This window comes from Culex quinquefasciatus, chromosome 1 (assembly GCF_015732765.1).
Source record: "Culex quinquefasciatus strain JHB chromosome 1, VPISU_Cqui_1.0_pri_paternal, whole genome shotgun sequence".
Lineage (NCBI taxonomy): Eukaryota > Metazoa > Arthropoda > Insecta > Diptera > Culicidae > Culex > Culex quinquefasciatus.
The window spans coordinates 53,846,063-53,865,995 of NC_051861.1; the positions used below are offsets into that span (position 1 = coordinate 53,846,063).

Genomic DNA, 19,933 nt, shown 5'->3' on the forward strand with positions numbered 1-19,933 from the left:
TACTCCAATGAGTCCAGGGAATAAAACAGGTTCCCGTCAAGAAGCGACCATTAGGCACTTCCATCAGGCTATGGGGGCACTTCAGATAAGACGAGAACCGTAAATCCACCACGCCTCATTCTGGCCATTGATCTCCAGCTGTTTCGTTTATCGCTCCCAGTATTAACATGCATTGTCTATATAAGCACCATTCCCAAGAAACCTCTTCTTTCAGCTGCCTCGGGCGTTTGCACAACATATTGTTTGTAGCTATTCCTATTACAGACGAGTTTTGGCTGCGGACCAGTGAAGTTGAACAAAAGTTGAATTTGCCGGGTAATGCTTAGGCTAGAGAACTTAGAACTACTGATTTTCCGTTGGCATTGTATTTGCAGTTAAGGCGTTAAAACAAAATGATCAATTGATCATCGTTTGATTGATGGATCGAACAACGCGAATATAGTGTTTGAATAGAAAATGTGTGTATAGAACCGTACTCCTGTCTCCAAGCAAAGGAACAAGTGAAATTAGCTTTGGAGCATCCATCACATACTTTAGTTTAAAAATAGCATTTGAAGCGTGTACACATAAACGGATTTTTGTCCAGGCTGAGCCAAAGTGTTTAATGTTGATCCCGAAATATCAGCGAACAGATTAAGAAGCGTGATTTAGTGAGGAGTAAAATTAGATTCGATGATATTGAATTTAAAAGTATAGGGAATAAGTGAATATGTCCATCTTTCTCATTAAACATTTATCATCATTTAAAAAGGACCTGTATTCAATTCCATCGATAATCCATCCAAATTAATCAGCATGTTCCGAAAGTGTTCAACTTTCAGGTTTTTGTGCAATTTCAAGTGCGCCTCAATTTACAGCAATCCAATATATAATTTACACGCTACATACGCTCGATAATAAACTAATTGCAAAAATGAATATCAACAATTAAAAATTAATTTTTAACATTTCATGTCAATTCCAAATGAAATTGAATGGGCATTAGAGTGTAACAAAAATGACTTTTTGGCGGGCATTCAAGGGTTTGTTCCGGTGGGCATACTAAGCCTAAATCCAAAATATGAGCTTGATCGGACGTAACAGGAGCTGGGGCTCCGCCTTTCAATTTTAAATGGGATTTAACCCGTGAATTTTTTTTTTTCAAGAATGTCACTTTTTGAGGCTTTTTGGCCACTGTTGCGTTTATTTCAAAAAATTGGTCCCAGCAAAAAAGATATGCGTCGCGCCTAGCGACGCCGTTTGATTTTGCCGGGGCCGATTTTTCGAAAAAATGCCAAACTTTGAAGGTCTGTACCGAGCTCCAGGGTGCTCCAAATCTCAATGTTAGGTATACCAAAAGATGCGCAAGGATCTGGCCTACACGCCAATGATGTTGAAAATAAACGCTTCAGTAACCAAAATGCCTCAAAAACTGACATGTTTGAAAAAAATATTTTTATTAGGGGTTCAATCCCATTTAAAATTGAAGGGCGGAGCGCCAGCTCCTGTTACGTCCAATCAAGCTCATATTTTGGATTTGGGCTTAGTATGCCCACCGGAACAAACCCTTGAATGCCCGCAAAAAAGTCATTTTTGTTACATCCTACACAGCAAAGAATCCGATGGTAAAATCGCATGCAAAAGCATGCACATCACCTTTGTCAAAATAAACACTTATTATTACACACTGCATGTACAATTTTTGCAAACACAAAAAAAAGTTGCAACCGACGGGATTCAAACCCAGCACCAACAGTAAGGACTGGCGCCTTAGCCCACTCGGCCATCAGACAGATGAAAAACTGAAAGGATAAACGCATATATGAGCTTGACATTTCGGTCAAGTAGGTTTCCCATACTGATGGGCTACATATTTCAGGGTGTAAAATCACATAAAATTGCATAAAGTAATGCAATATTTATTTTACACCCAGGCCTTTTACACGCAGCTGGATTACTACTTTTTTAGCTGTGTAATGGGCATGCTCTGAAAAAATATTTGATTAACATAATGGCCATTATTGAACTGTATATTTGACATAAGCGGCTTTGAACAAAAAAAAGAAGACATCTCGGTTGAGTTTTCAAAAAGCCGTAAGAGCCACTGTGACCTCTGACACTAATTTTCGTTTTTCTCGAAAATGAAACAAAATTTAATTTATTTCAAGTATGGAGCACTTGAAGGACGTGTAGATGAACAATTTCGAGCATTTTTGATATTAGTTTTTCGTAAGTAGGTCGAATACCGATGCAGGACTTTGTTTACCAATGGCACTTACGGCTTTTTGAAAACTAATCCGAGACATTCACTTTTATAATCGGTAGGTTGAAAATAAGGACATCTACCCGAACTCAGCGCCATTTTTTTGTTTGTTTTATCACTTCGCATTTCAAAGAAAGGCTACTAATTGAATTTTTAGATGAACAGTTTGCCTAACACTTGGTTTTTTTTATTTTCATGAATTGGGTCCTAAAATGAAGCTTAGATTGCTGATATTATTGTTCACAGCGATAAAGCTTATTTTTCTGAGTACAATGACCCTTTGTACGACCATAAAGAGCTTAAAATGGTTTTTTAAATCAATTTTGAAAAATTAACCTCGCGGTCCTTCTTGACAGAAAAGGTCGTTCCAAGGGGACCATAGTTGATCCATCGAAAAAAATGTTGTCTTGTCAAAAAAAAATTGCATTAAAATGAAAAAAGTGATCAGAAATGGTTTTTAATCGTGTTTTTTACCGTTGTACATAAAAATTGGCATAGGGCTTTAGTACCCAATTGAATGATTTTTTCGATATGCCAGCATCCGAAGCAAAGAGATGTGTAACCTCGTGTGTAACAGTTTTTTTTTATACCAGATTTCCAAGGAAATTTCACATTAACATTTTAGGAAGCCCAACCTTAGTGGTATAGATGTTTGTAGGGAGATTTTGGACTGGGAGGTAGGTATAAACCTAGGACTAAATAAAACGCAAAAAACATGTGGTTAGAGGAAGTTATCAATATCGAACGAGGAAACATGACCCGCGAAAAAAGTCCAAAAAAAAGCATGCAATTAGAATTGCCTCACCAAATTATCACTCCATTGCATGGCACTTTAGAGGAACTTTTGGGAAACTGGACCAACTCACCAATAAACCCAAGGAAAACAGCATGATACAAAGCCTCATCACTTTCTTCTGTTTTTATTGCGGAAAAGCCAAGATGACTTTTGAGGATAGGACATGATATTTTTTCTTGTACAAATTATTCATCACAGCAAATTTATTTTTAATCGTCGCCATCTTTCTTTTTCAAACAGATCATGTTGCAGATTTGCCGTTTGATACTGCTAGCGGCAGTGTTCAGTTCGGTGGTAATAGCTGAACAAAAAGATGTCGTTTCGGTACCAACAGTGAGTATATTCTGCTCTATAACAAAACTGAATCATGAGCACCTTCAACTGGAGGTCATTCGCTGCCCCGGTTTAGCATTGGTTTTGCAAAATATTTGGAATATTTTTGGTTGGTCAATGAACCTAATCAAACTGTAACCTAAATTCGTCTCGCAGTTGAATTAAAACAATTTAATTGTTGCAGCTATGGTGAAATTGTAATGTTGGTTGCTCTGTATGTTTTTTGTCCACTGAGTAGTATCAAGGACAGCGTCAACTACACAGCATAAAACCCGATAGTAAAATCGCATGCAAAAGCATACACATCACACGCTGCATGTACAATTTTCGTATCGCATGCAAAAGCATACACATCACACACTGCATGTACAATTTTCGTAAACACAAAAAAAGTTGCAACCGACGGGATTCAAACAAAGCACCATTATGTAAGGTATGCACTTCGGAAGAAACTGGTCAAGAAAAATTTCAAATGGGCAGCAGCGGTACTGAGAGCAAGCCAGAGAGGGTGAAGAAAAGCCCCAATAAAACGTTTCATCTCAGTTCGCTTTGGAACGTGGAATCGAACAGACGTCCAAACAATCAGTTCTTCAGAACGCGTTTTTGTTCGCGCCGGCTATTGTCCTGCACAATAGGCCAATCCACAAAAGCTTTACAGTGGTAGGAAGTTCACCCTAGTAAAAAAATGAACGCTACCGGAAAAAAGTGTACGCTACAGTTTGATTTCGGAGCTAATGCACCGATGCCAACGGCCAGAGACGCGGTCAGCTTCTTCAAGACCCAGCTGAAGCTCAGAGAAAACGAGGTCCATTCGATCTACCGAGATCCAGAAGCAAGCGTGTTGTTCGTCAAGTTCAAGGACGACCATTTCCTGGACCACGTGTTACACGAGGTCGGCGACCATGTGGAGTTCACCTATCCAGACGGAAGAAAGACGAAAGTAGCGGTCACTGTTGCCGGCGGGGTGCTCAGATATGTGCGCCTGTTTAATCTGCCGCCCGAGGTCACGGATACGGAAATCGTTAAGGCGCTGCAAAAGTACGGTACAGTACGGCAAGTTGTCCGGGAAAATTTCCGGCCGACTTTGGGTTCAACGTATACCCGGAATCCGAGGCGCGCACATTGAGGTTAAGTCCGATATTCCTGCCGCCATGTTTGTTGACACTGCAAAGCCAGAGTGTTCTACGAAGGGCTTAAAAATAAGTGCTTTGTGTGCAAACAGGAAGGGCACGTCAAGGCAGACTGCCCAAACAAAAGCTCCGTTCAGGGAAGGCTGGCTCCCAGCGGTGGCACTGGTTCGCAGTCGTACGCAAGTGCTGTCAAAGACGGCAGCGTGCAAGAGACGGACGACTCCATGGACGAAGATGACGCCGGCAGCGGCGACAACGCAGCGGAACGCGATGACGCAGCGGAACACGATGACGCAGCGGAACGCGATGAAGCAGTCATGGAAAACATGATTTCCTGCCTCAGGGAGGCGCCGAAGACAACAGGCTCAATCCCGTCGATTTCGATCGGGATATCAGCCCTACCAGCCCACCGTTCGATCCGGTTTCGCTGAATCCAGCCAATCCAGCCCGACCCAAGTCTGAAGAAGTGTCTGGCAAGTCGGGCAGGAAAGGTCGCTCCTTGACCAAACAGCCTGGCCAACCACGGACGCCGAAAGAGCCCCGTGACCCGCTCAAGGAGCTCTCTAATTCCGATCGAGAACCGAAACGTTCAAGATCAAGGTCACGATTGAAGAAGTAAACTAACACTCTAACACTAACACTAACACAACGATTAATTACACACAAAAAGTAGCAACGATTAACATTAACTCCATCCAGGTTAAAGCGAAACTTGGTTTACTTAAGGAGTTTGTTGTACAGAATGATTTAGACATCGTCCTTCTTCAAGAAGTAGCCTTCCTAAATTTTAGCTTTATTCCGACACATGTTGCCATCACGAATCTGGGGAGCACACACGGCGTTGCAATACTCGTCAGAAAAAACTTAAAATTTAATAACGTGGTTTGCGATTTAGAGGGTCGAATCGTGTCCGTTGTCATCAATGGTACCAACTACATTAACGTGTACGGTCACTCGGGTTCTCAGCGCAAGAGAGAGAGGAGCTTTTTCGGAAAAAATCATTCTTCATCTGAACAAAACCAGCGCCCCAAATGTAGTGATTGGGGGCGATTTCAATTGCTGGCTTGATTCTTCAGACAGCAAGGGAAAGGCAAACACTTTTTCACCAGAATTAAATTCATTAATTACTAATATGGGTTTAAAAGATCTTGAATACGTTCTAAAGGGGAGCGCAAAAAGTTACTCCTTTTTAAGAGGAAATTCTGCATCAAGATTGGACAGATTTTATATAAACTCTGAGTTAGTTGCCAAAATTCATTCTTTCCAAACCGTTGATTTAGCTTTTTCCGATCACTGTGCTAAAATGTACAAAATTAACGTTGACCGAAACGATCTGGGACAGACCAATGGGAAAGGAATGTGGAAAATTAATAGTAGCTTCCTCAATAACGATGAAATAGAGAACGAATACTGTTTCTTTTACGAAAATCTCAAAAAAGTTAGGAGTTATACTGAAAATTTTCCATTTTGGTGGTGTTGCTACTTAAAATCAAAAACAAAAAACTTCTACAAATCCAAAAGTATAAATTTTAATCAAGAATTAAACAGACGGAAATCTTTCTTATATCAAGCCCTTGCTGAATTATCCCAAAGTCAAGATAATAGGGAAACAAATAATGACGAACTACAATTTGTAAAATCTAAACTTCTTGAAATAGAAACGGAAAAGCTGCAGCACTATGAATCGAAGCTTACAGGTAGTAACTTGGTTGAAGGAGAAAGGCTAAGCCTTTTTCAGCTGATTTCGCAGCAAAAACGTCAAAGGAATTCCCTTATCGAATTGAAAAAGAAAGTGGGAGGTGACTTCGTCAGTAAGGAAATTCGAAACATTATTTTTGACCATTATTCAAATACGTTTAAAAGAAAAACCTTGATCCTAACGATGCAACCTTACTCGAAAATGTAACGAAAGCGCTGTCTAACGAACAAAAAATTAAACTTTGTGAACCTATTACTGACGACGAACTTTTACTGTTATTAATAACTCTGCTAAAAGAAAAGTCCTGGTCCTGATGGGCTAACTTATGAATTTTACAAGAAACATTTCGATTTGTTAAAAGATGATTTACTAAAATTATTTAATGATTTCCTGATCGGAGGAGTTAGACCTCCTTCTGAATTTTCAGAAGGTCTTGTCACTCTTATTCCAAAAACTGGGGACAGTCAAGACCTGAACAATAGCAGGCCGATCAGTTTACTTAACTGCGACCACAAGATTTTGACAAAAATCTTAGCTATGAGGATTCAGGCTTTCCTAGGAGGAATTGTTGAGGAAGGTCAAACTGCGTGCATTAATAATGGCTCATGGCCTATCTACAATCACTTAGCTTAGAACATCTAAGTAAAGTAGTTACTAAGGAAAGTACGCAACTTACGGCCGTCATCCACAATCAACTTAGAAATTTTGCTGGGCTGATATACGTTGCTATGCAGTTGTTTGTTTACCTTTGATATTGAAACGTCAACTTACCGTAGATTTTGAAATTTTTCAAACCATACGTCAGTTTCTAATTTGATTACTTTTCCATTGTAGAAGCTCGGCTTCATTTCCATTGATTCAAATTCCTAAGCTAAGTGAAATTTTCTAAGCTAAGTGATTGTAGATAGGCCATCATGTATTTACAATTTAGATAACATAAGAAATATTCTAGTCAAAGCTAACAAGTCTAAAAAATTCAAGCTTGCTTTACTCAGCATTGATATGGCTAAGGCGTTTGATTCGGTAGATCATCATTTACTTTGGAAAATTCTTGAAAAGTTTAATTTTCCAGATCTCTTTGTTAATCTTATCAAAAACATTTACGAAAAATCAACATCTAAAATTATGTTTAATGGATTTACGACGAATTCAGTAAAAATTGAATGCTCTGTTAGACAAGGGTGCCCTTTATCGATGATTTTATTCATTTTATACTTAGAACCTTTGATAAGACAAATTTATAAGATGTTAACCGGTCTCTTTATATCAAATAAATTTATAAAAGTTCTCGCTTTCGCAGACGATGTTTTGATAGTTATAAGAAGTGATGAGGAGTTTGATGCATTAATGAAAATTTTGCTTGATTATGGGAAAATTTCTGGAATCGTATTGAATAAAAACAAGTCTTCCTTTTTAAGGGTCAATGGTTGCAAGATTGGCCCTCAGTTGATCCCAGAAAAACAAAATCTAAAGATATTAGGAATGATTATAACTACTAATTGGAATGAAATGATTAATCTTAACTATAACAAAATAATACAGTCTATTAAAAGTTTACTGATCATCAACGGGAAACGATTCTTGGATATCTTTCAAAAAATTTGGTTGCTGAATACCTTTATATATTCAAAACTTTGGTATATTGGTCAAATTTTGCCCCCATCAAACAAGCATTTAGCAGAAATAAGAATTTGTACATTTAAATTTCTTTGGAAATCTCAGTTTTTTAAAATTGCCCGTGAACAGCTGTATCTTCCGATTGAAAAGGAGGCGTTGGATTAATGGATCCAGAAATGAAAATTAAGTCTCTATTTATCAAACTAGTTCTTTACGGTCATAAAAATTCTCCCCAACAAGATGATCATTTTATGATGAATAATGATAATCTGAAACTTAGCCGTAATACTACGGAGTGGCTACAAAAAGCAAAAGAATTGAAAAAATTTGATTTATTAAACACAAGCAAGCTTATTTACATGTGCCTCTTGCAAGAGAAGACAATTATTTTGAAAATAGAGCAAAAATTTCCTCATTTAGACTGGGAAACTATTTGGGCAAACTTTAAAAATAATTTTATTTCAAGTGAAGCAAAAGAAACTCTTTATTTTGTTTTTAATGATGTTGTAGCGAATAGAGATAAAATGTTTAATTGTTGTGTGCAAAACATCGAAAACGCACTATGTGAAATATGTGGAAAGAGAGATACAAATTTTCATAGGATTAAGGATTGTGAAAAATCAGACATAATCTGGAATTGGGTAGAAGAGGTAGTTAAAAACAAATTGAATTTTCAATTACAACCGACAAAAATTTTCTCAACGAAAATTTTAGAAAAGGATTACAAAAGTAAGGCAGCACTTTTTGTAGTAGCAGAAGCAATCCATTATCAGATGAGACACTATGAAAATCCATCCCTTTTTTTGCTTTCAACAAAGGTTAAGAGTTCTTAGATGGAATAATAGGACAGCTTTTAAAAATACTTTTCAAAATTGTATTAACTTTTTTTAACTGGTAGTTTATTTAGTATATACAATATTTGTTAATTGTATTCTCTATCAAAAGCAAAAACCAATATTTGTTAATTGTATTCTCTATCAAAAGCAAAAACCGTAAATAAAGAAAAAAAAAAAAAAAAAAATCTCTTTTGTTCTGCCGTTCGTAAAGCTGTTTCTTGACCCCTTTCTTTTGAATAGCATACCGGCCTTTAGTGAGGACTGGCGCCTTAGCCCGCTCGGCCATCAGACCGATGAAGAATGGAAAGGATAAACGCATATATGAGCTTGACATTTCGGTCAAGTAGGTTTCCCATACTGATGGACTACATATTTCAGGGTGTAATCTATTTCTATATATATAAAAAATTTCGACGGTTTTGTTCGAACGCGAATCAATTCAACACGGAACGTCGGATCGAGGTGCTTTTTGTTGCATTGGGTTCGTATAAGTCCACGGAAGGTTCATACGCCAAAAAGTTACAACTTTGGCCACTCTGGAACCGATTTCAGAAATTCTGCAGATTGTATGGGAAAAGTTACGTAAAGTCAAATTTTGATCACAGGAGGCTGAATAAGCAAAAAAATTAAAAACGTCAACAAACGAAAAAAGGCAGAACGAAGTTTGTCGGGTAAGGCTTGTATTACATAAAATTTCATAAAATAATGCAAAATTTATTTTACACCCAGGCCTTTCACACGCAGCTGGATTACTACATTTTTAGCAGTGGGTGACTTTTAAAACACACATTTTTGTGTTTTAAAAACTATACGAGAACTATCGATATAATTTTGGATTCATCCCCTAAAGTTTTGTACACAGAATTATTTACAACAAAGTTTGACTATTTTTACAATCGTATTGTTGCAGGATTGGGTCCGTAAGATCGACAATTTTGGAATAGTAAGACAGTAAGACAAAACTTCCTTTGTTGCTGTGTACCCTTAAAAACTTAGAATTTATAAATCAATCTACAAATTTTGTTGTTTTGTATCTGTTCTAAACGAAACCTTTAATAACATTTAATAACATACATTTTTCGCTGCCTACCCAGCTTCAGAGTGCTCAAAACTTCAATTTTATACAAATATGGTATACCTAAACTTGCGCAAGGATCTGGCCTACACGCCAGTGATGTTGAAAATAAACGCATGCTTGGCCAAAATGCCAAAAAAATCATTTTTGTAAAAGTGTCCTTGTGCGGGTTGAAAAAAATTTACTTTGAATAACTATATATTTCAATCAATAAAAAAAAGTTTCAAGTTTTGACAAAGTTTCTTAATTTAATTTAAAAAAAAAATAACAACTCTCCACTCTTCGCTCCCGCAGCGATCCTTCAGCATCGACTACGAGCGGGACACATTCCTGCTGGACGGAGAGCCTTTTCGGTTCATCTCGGGATCGTTTCACTACTTCCGCGCCCTGCCCGGCTCGTGGCGCCACATTCTCCGCGCAATGAGGGCCGCCGGATTGAACGCCGTCATGACGTGAGGGGTTTCGGGATAATGTTTGGACAATATTCACAACGGAAGATTTTTCCAGCTACATCGAGTGGAGTACACACGAACCAACCGAGGGAGACTATAGATGGAACGAAATTGCAGATCTCGAGCAGTTTATCCGGATTGCGGAAGAGGAAAACCTTTACGTGATACTGCGCCCGGGACCGTACATCTGCGCGGAGCGTGACATGGGCGGATTTCCGTATTGGCTTTTGACTAAGTTCCCGAATATCAAGCTGCGAACACAAGACTCAGGTATTAAACATGATTAATTTGAATGCAACGCTCTATTAAATAATTTGATAACTTCCGGGCAGATTATATGAGAGAAGTCCAGAAGTGGTACAGCGTGCTGATGCCTCGAATTCAAAAGTACTTGTACGGACGAGGAGGTCCAGTTATAATGGTGTCCATTGAGAATGAGTACGGATCGTTCTCGGCGTGTGATAAAACGTACTTGAAGTTCCTCAAGAATATGACAGGTGATTGCATAGTATGAGTGTCAAATATTTTTAAAAATAAATACGTTTTCAACGTTCTCAGAATCCTACATACAAAAAGATGCTGTTCTTTTCACGAACGATGGTCCGGAACAGTTGAACTGCGGTAGAATTCCTGGCATTCTTGCAACTTTGGACTTTGGGTCGAGTATGTTCTAAGATTATTTTCTAAACATTTGACGCAATCATGTTAAATACTTTCAGCTGGAAGTCCCGAGCGCTACTGGCAGAAATTGCGCAAAGTACAGCCCAAAGGTCCGCTGGTCAACGCAGAGTTTTACCCGGGTTGGCTGACGCACTGGATGGAACCGATGGCTCGTACCGCAACGGGCCCCGTCGTAGACACGCTTCGTCTGATGCTGAACCAAGGAGCGAACGTAAACTTTTACATGTTTTTCGGGGGAACTAATTTCGCATTCACTGCCGGAGCCAATGATGGAGGCCCGGGCAAGTTCAACACGGACATAACTTCGTACGATTACGATGCGCCGTTGGACGAGGCTGGCGACCCAACACCAAAGTATTTTGCCCTTCGCGACGTTATTCTGGAGTATATGCCAGATCCTGGAGTTCCCGTGCCACAAAAACTCCCGAAAATGAAGTTACCACCGGTGACACTGACCCAATACGGGTTCCTAACGTCCAACGAAGCCCGCCAAGCACTGGCGAAATATATTTTCACCAACGATCGTACGCTGAGCTTTGAGGCGTTGAATCAACATTCAGGATTTGTGCTTTATGAAGCGGACATTCCACAACATTTACACCGCGATCCTCAAGCACTTAAAGTTACGAATCTTCGGGATCGCGCCTACGTACACGTTGACAATGTAAGTAAACATCCTCTGCTTCTTGGCCTTATTTTCTGAGAGTTTTTTCTAACCTTACAGCAATTCATTGGAGTCCTGTCGAGGGAGAATGCAATCGACACGCTACCAATAAGTTTGGGTCAGGGCAAACAGCTTCAACTTTTAGTGGAGAATCAAGGTCGCATCAATTATGGAATAGCGAACGATTTCAAGGGAATCTTGGGTCCCGTAACGCTAGATGGCAACGAGTTGCTCAACTGGACCATGACCGGATTTCCGTTGGACGATTATTCACTTCTTAGCAACTATTTAAACCAGTTCAGTGGATATGACTCAGAACAGGCCAGGCAGGCTTCGGTGAGAATTTTCCGAGGCCACTTTACAATTACAAATGAAGGAATCCACGACACTTATCTCGATCCATCCGGGTGGGGCAAGGGTTTGGCCATCATCAACGGGTTCAACTTGGGAAGATACTGGCCGCTGGCTGGACCGCAAGTGACTTTGTACGTGCCAAGACATATCCTGATGCAAGGAAAGAACGAGCTAGTTGTAATCGAATACCAGAAAGATGTTCGCGGGGAGGCCGTCATCGGATTTACTGACACTCCGAACTTGGATGGGCCTTAGAGGCACGATTATTTTAATATTTATTTGGAACATTAAACAGTTTTCAGTCTTACATCACAAACGGTTTCACTCTGAAGTACTTAAACCCTAGATAAGCGCTGCTCAATAGAACGCTTCCTATCAAAAGAAATTTCATGGGACACTTGCTGGGAGCAGCAGACACCCGTTGAATGGCCTTTGTTTCGTTCTGCGGAGATCGTCCTTGGAGCAACATCTCCACCGAGTGTTGCAGTTCGATGGTGCCGCGTGTCAGTTTCTCGCACACATTCACCAAGACCTCCGAGGCATACTTGGTGTCGTCTATCTGGACATTGTTCACATGATGGGTCTGTATTTTGACCTTGGTCAGAACCAGCAGCGCCTTAAGGTTGTCCAGCTGGCTTGAAATGTTGACCAGCACGTCACCGACGTATTCCCCGGTATTGAGAGTTTTCAACTCCCTACACCAGTGTTATTCCAAAATCAAAATTCGAGAAAGAATTCAACCATTTCAGAGAAAAATGTCTCAAGTCAACCCTTGATTTCTTAGCAGAGTGTAGACATTTTTCTCTGAATCGGCTATAGCAACTTACCCATCGTAATTCTCCATTTGATTCGGAAGGCTCGAGATCTCGACAAGGACTTCTTCCCGAACCTTTTTGTTTTTCATTCCCAGAAGACTGAGATCCTCGTCGCACAGCGCGGACAGATGTTCGTATTTGATGCCATATTTCCTAAAATTAGAAAATACGTTTACACTCAAACCTTGATAGTTGACACCAACTGTTCTCAAACGAACGGGGTCACTTTTTAGTTTGACACCTCTTTTACACGGAGTTCACACACACCACCAAACGTTAGTTTCGATAGTGTGCGTGAGCGCCGTGTAAAAAGTGACAGTTCGTCACTTTTTAGTTTGATTTTGTCAAACGAAAAAGTGACCAACCACCGGGGGTTGAGTGTATAACATATTTATCCAGGTTTAAGCGAAGATGGTGTTTGAATGGTGAACGTCCGAAATGTCAATGCCATGGCATGACAGCCTCATTTGTTTTCTAATGTTGGTACAATTGTGCGATTTTGACATTTCGGATGTTCGCCATTCGAACGCCATCTTCGCTTAAAAAGCTGGATACAGACAATACTGCCATTTCAGAGAAAAATGTCTCAAGTCAACCCTTGATTTCTTAGCAGAGTGCGGGCATTTTTCCCTGAATCGGCTATATTTTAAGATCTGATCAAACTTACCTGAGCTCTTCGGTCAGATTTTCCGCTTCGCCGCCAATGCTGGACAAAAGGGCAGCGATTGGGTCGAAGAAATCCGCTGCCCCAATGAATTCGTCCTCGTCACCGGGTTCTTTCTTGTCGTCCAGAACACTGTACGCTTCGTTCATTTTTGCTGTTGACTCAATCGAATAATTGTTTAAAATGTTTCAATCTTTCGTAGAATCACCTTTTAGAATTAAATTTTGCTCTCACAACCGTCGCGGTTTTATTTCGAATAAAAACAAAATTTGTTTTGTTGGCAAACAATCTTTCGATGTTTTCAGAACACGAATATTTTGTTCGCCTGACATCTGTTAAAAATGTTACCCTCTTGCTACTCGCTGAACAAAACAGCATGAAATACACTGTAACTGAAAATCGCACTTTGCTGAGTTCGTTTTCGCACTTTTTCATACGATTTTTTCAGTTCGACTGCGATAACACAAAAAAGTGTAATCGTAGTTGAACTGAAAAAATCGTATGAAAAAGTGCGAAAACGAACTCAGCAAAGTGCGATTTTCAGTTACAGTGTAGAGTGCAAGAATATTTACTTATCACAGTACAACACAAATTTGCGCAGTCATGTCGAAGTTGTGTGGAAGCATGAAATTGGGTCTTAAATTAATGGTACGTTCGTTTGAAGAGCCGGTGCGGCACTGAGTGCCTCACTCGTCGGTGCCAGTTTTGGTTCAATCGAACGTCATTTGTGAGTGTGCGTGGAACTCGCATGAAACTGAAAAAATATCGAGTGCAGCACTAGAGTTATATACGGGCGCATGTATTGCGTGTACATACACCCTTACCAAAAATCATGATTTTTTGAGTTCCAAATCCCACTTTTCATACGAATTTTTCAGTTCAACCCTTATAACCATTTTTATGGTTGTAGTACCTGAACTCAAAAAATCGTATGAAAAGTGGGATTTGGAACTCAAAAAATCATGATTTTTGGTAAGGGTGTACACGAAGAAGATTGAGGTTAAATTTTGTACCGGCCAGCAAAACAAATGGCGTGCTAGTGTGCGTGAGATCGGGCTTAGATAACTCTCTAGAGTTTCAGTTCGAAGATGGCGGCGAAACTCGTGCGGAACTAGCACGGGTTTCTTCAAAGAAACACTTTTACAGCTCTGAGTGCGGCACTCAGTGTGGAACTAGCCATCAAACGAACGTACCATAAGCCTAAATTCGTAATATATTCGTATCATGTGTCTTAAATAAAGCCTAAATTAGTAATATTTATTATTGAACACAAAGATACAGCTATTTTTTTCTGAGTACAATGATCCTTTTGGTACGTTCGTTTGATGGCTAGTTAAACACTTAGTGCCGCACTCAGAGCTGTCAAAGTGTTTCTTTGAAGAAACTCGTGTTTCTCTTTCACCGCCGTCTTGGAATTGAAACTCTAGTGCCGCACTCGATATTTTTTTCAGTATCATGCGAGTTCCACGCACACTGACAAATGACGTTCAATTGAACCAAAACTGATACAGACGAGTGCGGCACTCAGCGCCGCACCGACTCTTCAAACGAACGTACCATTTGTATGACATCAGAGGATTTAAAATGGATTTTGAAATCAAGTTTGAAAAAATAATTTCGTGGCCCTTCTTGACGGCTCGTTCAAAGGGACCATAGTTGTCTGTGACTTTATGGTCGAATGGATTAAAATAAAGTTATTTTGTATTTAAATATTTGTGTAATGGCCCAAAATCAAACAAGTGAGTCGTTCCATTGTACAGTATAGTTTACTACTGAATTTATTCCATATGTTGGGTAACCTTACGCGAGCGTGTACACAAGTCATCGCAAGCCAAACTTCACAAAAATTAGACTGCGGAATCATCAGTGCAAAAGATCGGTTCTAGTTTTATTCGTAAAAACCCAGGAAAAATGTCTGCCGCCGTCGAGCCAGCCCGAGAGAAAGCCCTCCAGGACTACCGGAAGAAGCTGCTGGAGCACAAGGAAGTGGAATCCCGACTGAAAGAGTGTAAGTTTAGGGCGATTTTTGCTTGCGACGTTTGACCATCCAAGATGGAGGTTATGGCTGGCAATCAAAATCGACTTGTCATCGTCTTTGTTGTAAATATTTTGTTTTTATTTTTCAGTGCGAGAATCCCTGAAGGAACTGACCAAGCAGTTCGACAAGTCTGAGAATGACCTGAAGGCGCTCCAGAGCGTTGGTCAGATTGTAGGCGAGGTGCTGAAGCAGCTGACTGAGGACAAGTTCATCGTTAAGGCAACGAACGGTCCGCGCTATGTTGTCGGATGTCGTCGCCAGCTGGACAAGACCAAGCTAAAGTCGGGAACTCGGGTAGCGCTGGACATGACAACGTTAACCATTATGCGATACCTGCCGAGGGAGGTCGATCCTCTAGTGTACAACATGTCCCACGAAGACCCCGGAGAGGTCACCTATTCCGCGATTGGAGGTTTGTCGGAACAGATTCGAGAGCTTCGAGAAGTCATTGAATTACCGCTGCTCAATCCGGAGCTGTTCCTTCGTGTTGGAATTACGCCACCGAAGGGATGTTTGCTGTACGGACCACCGGGAACGGGTAAAACTTTGCTGGCCCGTGCGGTCGCTTCTCAGCTGGACGCAAACTTTCTAAAGGTGGTTTCGTCGGCCATCGTGGATAAATATATTGGAGAGTCGGCTCGGTTAATCCGTGAAATGTTCAACTACGCCCGGGACCACCAGCCGTGTATCATTTTCATGGACGAGATTGACGCCATCGGTGGGCGGCGATTCTCCGAGGGCACTTCGGCCGATCGTGAAATTCAACGCACGCTGATGGAGCTGCTCAACCAGATGGACGGTTTCGATTCGCTGGGACAGGTCAAGATGATTATGGCCACGAACCGACCGGATACGTTGGATCCTGCCCTTCTACGTCCGGGTCGTCTGGACAGGAAGATTGAAATCCCGCTACCCAACGAGCAGGCCAGGTGAGTTGGATGGTAGATGATGTGGTAAGGAAATCATTTTTAAAACAAATAATATTTTTTAGACTGGAAATTTTGAAAATTCATGCCGGTCCGATCGCCAAACACGGAGACATCGACTACGAAGCCGTGGTGAAACTTTCGGACAACTTTAACGGCGCCGATCTGCGAAATGTGTGCACCGAGGCGGGATTGTTTGCGATTCGGGCCGAACGCGAGTACGTCATCCAGGAAGACTTTATGAAAGCCGTCCGGAAGGTAGCAGACAACAAGAGACTGGAGAGCAAGCTGGACTACAAGCCGGTCTAAGCAGGAGAGTTCGTGTATGCATCGCACGCGCGCAAGTATATTCTGTTTATTTCCCAATACATCTTACGCATTAATAATTAATAACAATAATCCTTGTCGGATGTACCGTCAAAGCGCTTTTCGACACACGATAGAATGATAGAGAAACGTCATTATCCCAGTTGCTTGTTGTTCTCCTCGATCCGTTTCCGCTTCCGCTCCTGGTAGTCTTTGATGTTGTCGAACTTTTTCTTGAACAAAAACGACACGGAATCGACGTACGGCAGCTTGGAGTCGTCGAAACTCTTGATGAACGCGGCTTCCTTTGCCAATTTAAAGTTTTCGCGATCAAATTCGTACTTTGCCAGCCAAGGAGCTCCGGTGCTTTCTTCGATGACGAATCCCAACAAATTACCACTTTCGTCAAAGGCGATTGTTGAAAAGACTTGTCCGGACTTTAAGTTTAACGCTTGAACAAATTCACAGCCGGTCGTTCCGCTCAGTTTGAAAACGTTGACCGCCGTTGGTTTGTAGCATAGAACTGCCAAAAGTCCCGTTCCATCTGCGGCTAGCTTCTGGAGGGCCAATTTGTTACCGGGCAGCTCCAGCTCTTTCCGAGCAAGCTCCTTTCCACTTGTGTAGTTCCACCAGCGTAACGTTTTATCTCCCGACAAGGACAACAGCAATTCCGGTCCGAGAAACTCCAAATGGGACACAAATTCGGTGTGACCTAGACAAAAGGTTTCGATGTTGTGGCAATCCGGATGGCACGTAACCCGGATTTTCTCATCCCGGTCGCTGGTTATGATGAGTCTGTTGAAAAATAAAAGTCAAACTAAGTCCATTTAACAAGCAAGGCAAATATTACTTCTCTTCTGTGTCAATCAGGACATCCAGCACCTGACTCATGTGACCAAGCAGCCATCGTCCCGGTTTCCTGTACTCTTCGCAGTCGTATTTGTAGCAGTCTCCACCCTTATCACACACGATCGCAAACCGACCACCGGCGGCAAACTTGACACAGCTGGAAGCTCGGGACAGCAACCTCCGAGAAAGCACCTTCAGCGTTCGTCCATCCTGGTCCACCTCAAACAGGTACAGCGATTTATCTCCGGTGGCCACCGCCACCAGCGAACGATCCTCATTCACATCCAGCGCCACGATCGCGTTGGTCTGGTCATCCTGGTCCTTTTTCCCTGTGTCACCGCCTCCGTTGTTCTTCCCGGTTCCCGGTTCGTCGCCGTTTTGCTGCTCCTCGTCACTGTCGCTGTCGGCGTCAAAGTACTTACGCGGACGGCCCTTTTCGAAGGGGACCGACTCCTTGTCCGCATCGATTTCGTACGACCATACACTGTAGTCATCCTGAAGGAAGTGGACTGTCCGGTTGAACGCAACCAGTGTTGACTTACGGAACCGCTTGATGAACGATGACATGCTGCCGCGGAAGGGGTCTTGGACTTTTGATTGTTGTGAAAATAGAAACATAACCTTAATGATTACACACTGAAGCAAAATCACACAATAATTTAAAGTTCAAGTAAACGAATTAAAATAGTCGTACACTCAAAATCAGAATAACCCTTAAAAGGGTACTTTCTATCCTTTTTTCAAGTTTACCCGTCGTCACCCTTTTGAAAGGGTACGAGGGCGAAACCCTTCAAAAGGGTACTGGCCCAGTACCCTTTAAAAGGATACTGGTCATGGAGCGGCGCGCTCACTAGCGACATCTATGAGTCAATTTTGTTTTGTTGAAACAGTGCTGCCATCTATTGTAATTTTTCATAATTTCTTTAAACATTAGATTTTATCAGGAAAAAGTTTTTTTTATTGTTTTAAATTAATATTTACAGTTCAAAATAAAAAGTAATCCTTAGTAAATCACATGCTTTGAGTATTGCGCTGTTCGGTTTAAACCATGCACTCGCGATCACGACGTAATCGACTCGCCGCGGGATGAACGTCGACTAGGACTTCATCCAATTCGAAGAGAATTTCGAACAGGTCCATCCAACCGGCGCACCTTCACGCTGACATTTTCCGCCGGCTGGGACATGTGGTCAATCATAATGGTTAGATGACGCACCTTGTGTGCTATCCGGCCGGATGTTGCACATTCAGCCATCCGGGAAACCGGCATATTTCTGCAAAAAGAACGCCTGTAACCAAAATGACAAAAACAAAACCGACCAAAACAAACTTGATTGCAAGCGATTTTCGATGCCCACTGTGTGCGGATGTCACAGTCTTCTACGACGGAATGGTGGTAGATGGACAAAATTGGCCAAAATCTGGAACAACACCGGTAAACTAAAAAAAACTTAAAAAAAACACGCACCACGCACGAGCACGATTCAAAACGTCAAACAGATTTAAGTACCGAATTTAGAAACTAGGGCGGCGCTAGTGGTACCTGTTGTAAAGAAAGTTACCCTTTTGAATGGGTAACGCCAATGAAGTGAATCAAACGGATAGTTTTAACCCTTTTAAAAGGATAAAATGTACCCTTTTGCAAAGGGTAAACCTCGACTACCGTTTAAAAGGATACTTTTAACCCTTTCAACCGGTAACTTTATTTTTGAGTGTAGTACAGTTATGTACCTACTTTTCACACCGCCCAGATCAAAGTCAAACTAAAAAGTTACGAACTGTCACTTTTTACACGGTGCTCACTAGAGTGACAAGAAAAATTGAAAATTTCGGAAAATCGCAAGCTATACCCCCTGTATCGATTCTTTAGGCAAAAACAAGTAACTGTGCCAATTTTGAGCCAAATCGGTCGCGGTGGGGAAAATCGCAAAAATGTATGGAAAAAACATCGCTTCAGGATTTTTGCAGCAGGTGGCGCAGGTCTCGCCCAAAATTATCCAAGTGTGAGATTCTTGTAGGAAATTTTATTACCTACAACTTTGTAGAAGGGTGCAAGACGATCCGAGTTGATCCTGATGAGTTATTAGCAATACTTATTTTTGCATTAGGAATCGAGTCAGAGGGTATCTCTGATGTCGATTTTCTTTTATTGTCACGCATACTACAAAAAAAAAAACGTTTGGTAGTGTATGTGAGCTCCGTGTAAAAGGGGTGTCAAACTAAAAAGTTACCCCGTTCGTTTGACAACAATTGATGTCAAACCATCGGGGTTTGAGTGTATTCTCTTATTTTATTACACACCCTTACCAAAAATCATGATTTTCTGAGTTTAATATCACACTTTTCATACGATTTTTTAAGTTCAGGTAGGGGAACAGCATCTAATTCCAGCGTGCCTCTAATGTTGGCAGGTCAGAACTTTGACACTCAATTAAAGCTAATTAAAAGCGTTTTCA

General features: G+C 41.1%; 4 protein-coding genes across 7 annotated transcripts; 2 read left to right on the forward strand and 2 right to left on the reverse strand.

The window, feature by feature from the left end:
• The first annotated feature begins 20 nt into the window (after nt 1-20).
• LOC6034789 (beta-galactosidase) lies at nt 21-12,186 on the forward strand. Of its 4 annotated transcripts, XM_038248649.1 has the most exons (9): nt 21-159; nt 215-315; nt 3,279-3,371; nt 10,023-10,180; nt 10,236-10,450; nt 10,513-10,677; nt 10,739-10,843; nt 10,900-11,525; nt 11,586-12,186. In XM_038248649.1, the coding sequence occupies exons 3-9, from the start codon at nt 3,282-3,284 to the stop codon at nt 12,132-12,134; spliced, it is 1,908 nt and encodes a 635-aa protein (XP_038104577.1). In that variant the 5' UTR covers nt 21-159; nt 215-315; nt 3,279-3,281; the 3' UTR covers nt 12,135-12,186. The 4 variants fall into 4 exon arrangements, with proteins under 4 accessions (XP_038104577.1, XP_001845062.2, XP_038104578.1 ...); XM_001845010.2 differs by lacking the exons at nt 21-159; nt 215-315 and adding an exon at nt 535-657; XM_038248650.1 differs by lacking the exons at nt 21-159; nt 215-315 and adding an exon at nt 535-650.
• On the reverse strand, nt 12,120-13,654 carry LOC6034788. The gene is made up of 3 exons (XM_001845009.2): nt 13,362-13,654; nt 12,707-12,847; nt 12,120-12,574 (listed from the first exon to the last, which is right to left on the reverse strand). Exons 1-3 carry the CDS (start codon nt 13,505-13,507, stop codon nt 12,184-12,186), a joined length of 678 nt encoding a protein of 225 aa, XP_001845061.2. The 5' UTR covers nt 13,508-13,654; the 3' UTR covers nt 12,120-12,183.
• A 1,506-nt stretch (nt 13,655-15,160) lies between these two features.
• Nucleotides 15,161-16,744, forward strand: LOC6034787 (26S proteasome regulatory subunit 10B). The gene is made up of 3 exons (XM_001845008.2): nt 15,161-15,366; nt 15,485-16,325; nt 16,388-16,744. Exons 1-3 carry the CDS (start codon nt 15,270-15,272, stop codon nt 16,629-16,631), a joined length of 1,182 nt encoding a protein of 393 aa, XP_001845060.1. The 5' UTR covers nt 15,161-15,269; the 3' UTR covers nt 16,632-16,744.
• On the reverse strand, nt 16,647-18,106 carry LOC6034786 (tRNA (guanine-N(7)-)-methyltransferase non-catalytic subunit wuho). Its single transcript, XM_001845007.2, has 2 exons — nt 17,479-18,106; nt 16,647-17,423 (listed from the first exon to the last, which is right to left on the reverse strand). Exons 1-2 carry the CDS (start codon nt 18,093-18,095, stop codon nt 16,784-16,786), a joined length of 1,257 nt encoding a protein of 418 aa, XP_001845059.2. The 5' UTR covers nt 18,096-18,106; the 3' UTR covers nt 16,647-16,783.
• Between the last annotated feature and the right edge of the window lie 1,827 nt (nt 18,107-19,933).